General features: G+C 46.4%; 1 protein-coding gene across 5 annotated transcripts in view; it reads right to left on the reverse strand.

Moving 5' to 3' along the window:
• Window positions 1–8591, reverse strand: part of ADSL (adenylosuccinate lyase) — a 42748-nt gene that overhangs the window by 30175 nt on the left and 3982 nt on the right. For 4 of the 5 annotated variants that reach the window (XM_025400088.1, XM_025400090.1, XM_025400091.1 and 1 more), the window contains exons 3-4: window positions 5559–5603; window positions 4293–4372 (exon numbers count right to left, since the gene is read on the reverse strand). In XM_025400088.1, coding sequence (XP_025255873.1) covers window positions 4293–4372; window positions 5559–5603 — 125 coding nt within the window. Of the gene's footprint in view, window positions 1–4292; window positions 4373–5234; window positions 5319–5558; window positions 5604–8591 lie in introns of all 5 variants that reach the window. The other variant, XM_025400089.1, reaches the window with a different exon arrangement.

Here is an 8591-nt window from a genome sequence, read left to right on the forward strand (position 1 = left end):
CACTCCAGCCTGGACAACAAAAGTGAAACTCCGCGTCAAAAAAAAAAAAAAAAAAAAAAAAGCCTAAATCAAGCCACTGAAGGTCGGTTTCTGAACACAAAACATAATTACGAGGCCAGCTGCGGTGTCTCACGCCTATAATCCCAGCACTTTGGGAGGTTGAGGTGGGTGGATCACTTGAGGCCAGGAGTTTGAGACCAGCCTGGCTAACATGGCAAAACCCTGTCTCCACAAAAAATACAAAAATTGGCCAAGTGTGGTGGTGCACACCTGTAATCCCAGCTACTTGGGAGGCTGAGGTGGCAGAATCGCTTGAATCCAGGAAGTGGAGGTTGCAGTGAGCCAAGATCGCGCAACTGTACTCCAACCTAGGTGACAGAGTGAGATTCTGTCTCAAAACAAAACAAAAAAACAAAATACATAATTATGAATAAATTGTCCTAATGTCCAATTTCTTTCTTTTTTGAGACAGGGTCTCACTCTGTCACCCCAGGCTGGTATGCAGTGGTAAAATCACAGCTCATTGTAGCCTCAATCTCCTGGGCTCAAGCCATCTTCCCACCCCAGCCTCCTGAGTAGCTGGAACTACAGGCACAAGCTACCACACCTGGCTAACTTTTTGTTTTTTTTTTAAGAGCCATGGTCTCCCTATGTTGCCTAAGCTGGTCTCGAACTCCATGCCTCAAACTATCCCCATCTTGGCTCCCCAAAGTGCCGAGATTACAGGCCTAAGTCACTATGCCCAGTCTAATTTCTTTTTTTTTTTTTTTTTTTTTGAGATGAAATCTCGCTCTGTTGCCCAGGCTGGAATGCAGTGGCGCGATCTTGACTCACTGCAACCTCTGCCTCCCGGGTTCAAGCAATTCTCCTGCCTCAGCCTCCTGAGTAGCTGGGACTACAGGTGTCTGCCACCACACTCAGCTATTTGTGTATTTTTAGTAGAGACGGGGTTTCACCATGTTGGCCAGGCTGGTCTTGATTCCACTTTCTCATGATCCACCTGCCTCAGCCTCCCAAAGTGTTGGGATTACAGGCGTGATCCACTGCACCTGGCCGCCCAGCCTAATTTCTTTCTTTTTCGCTGTCACCCAGGCTGGAGTGCAATGGCGCAATCTCGGCTCACAGCAACCTCCGCCTCCCAGGTTCAAACAGTCCTCCTGCCTCAGCCCCCGAGTAGCTGGGCCTCTACAGGCGTGCGCCACCGCATCTGGCTACTTTTTTTTGTATTTTTAGTAGAGACAGGGTTTCACCATGTCAGCCAGGCTGGTCTTGAACTCCTGACCTCAGGTGATCCACCTGCCTTGGCCTCTCAAAGTGCTGGGATTACAGGCATGAGCCACCGTGCCCAGACCCAGCCTAATTTCTAATAGATAACCTAACCTATTCCAAATGGAATTTCTTTCCTCTTAGGCTAATAACACTGACAGCTAGGAACATCAAGGCATAACACTAGGAATGTCCACAGAAGGCACATCACAAGCTACAGTGTATCTCCAAAATTAATCTTATCGTTTTCCTTGTTAACTGCTAACAGATTATTGGTATAAGCAAAGAAAGAAGTAAATTAGCATGGACTTGTTCACAGCAGCATTATTCATAGTATCCAAAAAGCAGAAATCCCCCAAATGTCCATCAGTTGTTGACAATTGGGTAAATGAAACATGGTACAACCACACAATGGAATGTTTTTCAGTCATAAAAAGAACTGAAGCTCTGATACAACATGGATATTGAAAACAGCAAAAGAAGCCAGACATAAAAGGCCACATATTGTACACGATTCCATTTCTATGAAATGTGTAGAATAGGCAAATGCGTAGATACAAAAAATAGATCAGCGGCTGCCAGCGGGTGGGGAAGGGAGGCATAGGAGTGACTATCAATGGGCATGAGGTTTCTTTTTGGGATGATGAAAATACTCTGAAATTATATAGTGGTAATGATTGCATAATTCTCTAAGTATAGTAAAAACCACTGAATTGTACACTTTAAAAGGGTGAATTCTGTTATGTAAATTATATCTCAATAGTTTTTTTTAATTGCATGAACTGATACACTAAGAGGATGCCTACACATCAACACTGTTTTCTGAGTTCCTAATGGCTACGAACTCTGGCAGCCAATCTCTTCCATTATGCTATCTCCAGAGGAACATTAGAATGCTTCTGTATTTGCTGAGCACTGAGGCAGGAGAGGAAGAGAGGAGCTGTATTTATTTATTTTTTTTTGTTGAGACGGAGTCTTGCTCTGTCGCCCAGGCTGGAGTGCTGTGGCTGGATCTCAGCTCACTGCAAGCTCCGCCTCCCAGGTTTACGCCATTCTCCTGCCTCAGCCTCCCAAGTAGCTGGGACTACAGGCGCCCGCCACCTCGCCTGGCTAGTTTTTTGTATTTTTTTAGTAGAGACAGGGTTTCACTGTGCTCGCCAGGATGGTCTCGATCTCCTGACCTCGTGATCCGCCCGTCACGGCCTCCCAAAGTGCTGGGATTACAGGCTTGAGCCACTGCGCCCGGCCTAGGAGCTGTAACACAGAGGAAGGAGGATGTGGAGGGAAGCCACTGGCATGGAGCACTTCGTATGAACAAGCGCTTCAGGCTACTGCTACCAATAAGTATAGGCCCTGCCTTTAAGAAATACGAAGCTCGGCCGGGCGCGGTGGCTCAAGCCTGTAATCCCAGCACTTTGGGAGGCCGAGACGGGTGGATCACGAGGTCAGGAGATCGAGACCATCCTGGTGAACATGGTGAAACCCCGTCTCTACTAAAAAATACAAAAAACTAGCCGGGTGAGGTGGCGGCGCCTGTAGTCCCAGCTACTCGGGAGGCTGAGGCAGGAGAATGGCGTGAACCCGGGAGGCGGAGCTTGCAGTGAGCTGAGATCCGGCCACTGCAACTCCAGCCCGGGAGACAGAGCGAGACTCCGTCTCAAAAAAAAAAAAAAGAAATACGAAGCTCAAAAGGCTTTCATAAATTATCATATCCTTGTTGCCACAGCAATACACCATCAAAACAGAAGGCAGATGCTAATATACCACTACTCAAACATCACTCAAAACCTGTCACTAGCACTCCAAAATTACACCATCGGCCTTTTAAAAGGGCTTTATTCAGTAATCATAAAAATACTTGCATATTTTACAAGTAAAAATGCAAAAAGTATGGCTGGGGGCAGTGGCTCACGCCTGTAATCTCATCACTTTAGGAAGCAGGGGTGGGCAGATCACTTGAGGTCAGGAGTTTGAGACCAGCCTGGCTAACATGGTGAAACCCTCTCTCTCCAAACAATACAAAAATTAGCTGGGCGTGGTGGCTGGCGCCTGTAGTACCACCTACTAGGAAGGCTGAGGCGGGAGAATCGTTTCAACCCAGGAGGTAGAGGTTGCAGTGAGCGTGAGCCAAAATCACACCACTGCACTACAGCCTGGGCGACAGAGCGAGACTCCGTCTCCAAAAACAAAACAAAACAAAACTCAAAAAGTAGAAAGAAATTTAATTTTCCTATTATCTCATAAACCAGAGTAATCAACATTTACATCATGGAGTACTTTCAACCAATTTTTGTGCAATTTATAAGCTGTCTTTGTTACCATAACATAAACCTAAGTGCCTTTGCACGTTAGATCTTGTAAGCATCATTTAAATGGTTGCATATTACTCCAACCTATGGATGTACGAATACTATGCCTTACTTATTCTCTTATTGTTGAACATTTCGATGTTTTTCTTTTTTTTTTTTTAAGCGGAGTCTTGCTCTGTCGCCCAAACTGAAATGCAGTGGTGCGATCTCAGCTCACTGCAACCTCTGCCTCCCGGGTTCAAGTGATTCTCCTGCCTCAGCCTCCTGAGTATCTGGGATTACAGGCACATGCCACCAAACCTGGCTAATGTTTATATTTTTAGTAGAGACGGGGTTTCACCATGTTGGCCAGGCTGGTGTTGAACTCCTAACCTCAAGGGATCCGCCCACCTTGATCTCCCAAAGTGGTGGGTTTACAGGCGTGAGCCACCACACCTGGCCCATTTAGATTGTTTCTAATGCTTACTATCATAAATAATATTTTTCAAGGCTCTTGATATGTTTTTCCCAATGTTTCCCAAAGGAACTGTTATATTTACTCTCTCACCAGTATGTTTTAAGGTAGATATCAGGCTCATTCCCCATAAACATCCCAAATTACGTATACTTAAATCATGTTTTCAGATTCTTCACCTCAAGGTTACTGTAGAAAAGACAGAACTCAAGAAGTAGCTGAAAGCCATATGCACATAAACAAGAAGTAATCTTATCACTTACTGGAAATGTGTGAAACCTAACGTGGGTAGACTGGCTCGTTCCTTAGCAAAGTCGGCAAGCCGAGAGATCACTCTGGCAAGCTACAAGAAAGATCATGTGATAGAAAGAGGTTGAATTCAGGTTGTGTTCATTACATAATTAGGAACAAAACTTTTAGATAATTTTGTATAAAATTAGACCTGTAACTCATGAAAGGCAGCAGCCATATCTTTCCATCTTTGTATCCTAAACTGCCTGGAAGAGTTCATAGCAACCAAAATTTGAAAACTGAGTTGACTACCTAAAATGTCATGAACTATTTTAAGACCATGGCAGAAAAACAGAACAAAATCATAATCCTGACCCACATATCCCAGCAACATGCCTTTGGTTGCACTCTCTTCATTTAAAAGGCTATGCTTGGGCCCCCACAAGCAAGAAAGGATGACAGCAGCGAAAATGAAGAACTGGCCGGGCGCGGTGGCTCATGCCTGTAATCGCAGCACTTTGGGAGGCCAAGACAGGCGGATCACGAGGTCAGGAGATTGAGACCATCCTGGCTAACATGGTGAAACCCCGTCTCTACTAAAAATACAAAAAAATTAGCCAGGTGTAGTGGTGGGCGCCTGTAGTCCCAGCTACTCGGGAGGCTGACGCAGGAGAATGGCGTGAACCCAGGAGGCGGAGCTTGCAGTGAGCTGAGATTGCACCACTGCACTCCAGCCTGGGTGACCGAGTGAGACTCCGTCTCAAAAAAAAAAAACAAAGGCTATGCTTTAAAAACCATTCACTTATAGTCACCTGGGTGCAGTGGCTCACACCTGTAATCCCAACACTTTGGAAGGCCAAGACGGGGGCATCCCTCGAGCCCAGGGTTTGAGACCAGCCTGGGCAACATGGCAAAAACCCATTTCTACAAAAAATTAACCAGGCGAGGTGGCATGCACCTGTACTCCCACCTACTTGGGAGACGGAGACAGAATTGTCTGAGCCTGGGAGGCGGAGGCTGCAATGAGCCGTGATCACGCCACTTGACAGAATGAGACTCTGTCTCAAGAAGAAGAAGAAAGGAGAGGGAGGAAGAGAAGAAGAAAGGAGGAGGAGGAGGAAGAGAAGAAAGGACAAGGAGAAGAAACAATTAGTTCTACAGATTAAACACAGGGATGTCGTTCACCTGAAAAAATGATGCTCTATGTAAAAATTTACACTGTGATTTAGTTGTAACTGGTGCCTATCTCCTACCATAGGGAATCTACGGTTGGTAGGAAACATCTCCCAACTCCTTACCTTTGGCAAAAGCAGGTCAAGTGCATTTCTAAGAATAATCAAGTCCTACGAAAGAAAACGCAATGATCTTATATTAAACAGCTTTGCTCAAACAATATTATTATGTAACACTTTTTGGCCAAAAAGGCTGGGTTGCTCAGCTACCAGCCTATATCACCATTACCAACCCACTAAGCATGCCAGAAAATACTAATACAAGTTGTTCTTTCCTGATTACTGTTTGAAAAGCACGTCAGCTTAACAGTACTACTGGGATCTATAAGGAACAAAACCTTTATACTTATAAAGCCCAGCATGGTGGCGCATGCCTGTACTCTCAGGACTTTGGGAGGCTGAAGCAGGTGGACCACTTGAGGCCAGGAGTTTAAGATCAGTCTGTGCAACAGAGCAAGACTGTCTCTCCAGTATTAAAAAATTTTTCAATTAAAAAAAAAATGACTGGACAATGTGTAAGTCAACAAGGTTTATGTTTTCCCAGAGGACTGCTTGAGTTTCTGAGAAGCTTCCATATGGTACATTCCATTACTTTCCTCCCCCGTTTCTTTTTTTCTTTTTTTTAAGTTGGGAGTCTTGCTCTGTCGCTCAGGCTGGAGCTCAGTGGTGCAATCTCAGCTCACTGCAAGTTCCGCCTCCCAGGTTCACGCCATTCTCCTGCCTCAACCTCCCGAGTAGCTGGGACTACAGGCACCCGCCACCACACCCGGCTAATTTTTGGTATTTTTAGTAGAGACGGGGTTTCACCGTTAGCCAGGATGGTCTCGATCACCTGACCTCGTGATCCGCCCACCTTGGCCTCCCAAAGTGCTGGGATTACAGGTGTGAGCCACCGCGCTCAGCCTTCCCGGTTTTTTCCTGCCTACAGTTGCTAACAAGGAAAGGAATGACGCAGAATATCAAGGTTTAGGAAACGTAAAGCTGCTTTTGAGGAAGGTTATCTCGAGATGTACATCTTTCAGGTAGCTCCAACACATGTCGATATGAAACAGTAATTATTGAGCCCATCCACACACTGGGTACTGTTTAAAGGATTTTCCAAGTAAGAAGACTGTTCTTCTCCCGTTACCTGACTCGCCAATTACACAAAGATGCCTTTAATTATGTTTAAGACTAAATGAAAGCATTTGGGGCAACTTAAAAATTACTGGCTTATTCCCAAATTGGACATTTATCTGGAATCTAACTTCAACCCCCATGGGTATACTCTGATTAAGAGCACAAGCGGCCGGGCGCGGTGGCTCAAGCCTGTAATCCCAGCACTTTGGGAGGCCGAGATGGGCGGATCACGAGGTCAGGAGATCGAGACCATCCTGGCTAACACGGTGAAACCCCGTCTCTACTAAGAAATACAAAAAATAGCCGGGCGAGGTGGCAGCGCCTGTAGTCCCAGCTACTCGGGAGGCTGAGGCCGGAGAATGGCGTGAACCCGGGAGGCGGAGCTTGCAGTGAGCTGAGATCCCGCCACTGCACTCCAGCCTGGGCGACAGGGCGAGACTCTGTCTCAAAAAAAAAAAAAAAAAAAAAAGAGCACAAGCTAGGTCAGGTACGGTGGCTCACGTCTGTAATCCCAGGATTTCGGGAGGCTGAGGCAGGACGACTGTTTGAACACAGGAGTTCAAGGCCATTCTGGGCAGCATGGTGAAACACTGTCTCTATAAATATTTTAAAAATTTGCCAGGCGTGGTGGCTCATGCCTGTAATCCCAGCACTTTGAGGGGGCTGAGGCAGGTAGATCGCCTGAGGTCAAGAGTTCGAGACAAGCCTGGCCAACATAGTGAAACCCTGTCTCTACTAAAAATAAAAAAAATTAGCTGGGCATGGTGGCAGGCACCTGTAATCCCAGCTACTAGGGAAGCTGAGGCAGGAGAATCGCTTGAACCTGGGAGACGGAGGTTGCAGTGAGCCAAGATCACGCCATCGCACTCCAGCCTGGGCTACAAGAGCAAAACTGTCTCAAAAAAAAAAAAAAAAAATTGTTTTAAATTAGCCCAGTGCAGTGGCACATGCCTGTGGTCCCAGTTACTCAGGAGCCTGAGGTGGGAGAATCGCTTGAGCCCAGAAGGTCAAGACTGCAGTGAGCCATGTTCGTGTCACTGCACTCCAGCCTAGGTGACAGAAGCGAGACCCTGTATCAAAGCATTTTTTTTTGAGACAGGGTCTTTGAAGGACTTCACAGTCCTTCAAAGGTCTTCAAAGGACTTCACAGTCCTTCAAAGGTCTTCAAAGGATTTTGTAAGTCCTTTGAAGGCCGGGCGCAGTGGCTCACGCCTGTAATCCCAGCACTTTGGAAGGCCAAGGTGGGCAGACGACCTGAGGCTAGGAGTTCAAGACCAGCCTGACGAACATGGTGAAACCCCTCTCTACTAAAAAGACAAAAATTAGCCAGGCACGGTGGCGGGTGCCTGTAATCCCAGCTACCGGGGAGGTCGAGACGCGAGAATTGCTTGAACCTGGGAGGCAGAGGTTGCAGTGAGCAAGATCGCACCACTGCACTCCTGCCTGGGTGACAGAGCAAGACTCTGTCTCAAAAAAAAAAAAAAAAAAAAAAGAATTCCTTTGAAAAATTACCTCAGCCATTAAAATGCTAAGGCTTTGGCTTACATCCAGCAAACCAATGCATAAGCAGGATCTGTAGGTCTTATTTTATAGAGGTCATTTGGTGCTTACAGTTTAGATTGGAAGGACAGTAAAAGCTGAAAAAATTCCTCAGCATTTTCAACCAAGATACCTTTAAAAATAAAGATTTGGCTGGCGTGGTGGCTCACACCTATAATCCCAGCACTTTGGGAGGCTGAGGCGGGCAGATCATGAGGTCAGGAGATCGAGATCATCCTGGCTAACAGGGTGAAACCCGCCGTCTCTACTAAAAAAATACAAAAAATTTGGCCAGGCGTGGTGGTGGGTGCCTATAGTCCCAGCTACTTGGGAGGCTGAGGCAGGAGGATGGCGTGAACCTGGGAGGTGGAGCCTGCAGTGAGCCGAGATCCCGCCACTGCACTCCAGCCTGGGCGACAGAGGGAGACTCTCTCAAAAAAA

This window comes from Theropithecus gelada, chromosome 10 (genome assembly GCF_003255815.1).
Source record: "Theropithecus gelada isolate Dixy chromosome 10, Tgel_1.0, whole genome shotgun sequence".
Lineage (NCBI taxonomy): Eukaryota > Metazoa > Chordata > Mammalia > Primates > Cercopithecidae > Theropithecus > Theropithecus gelada.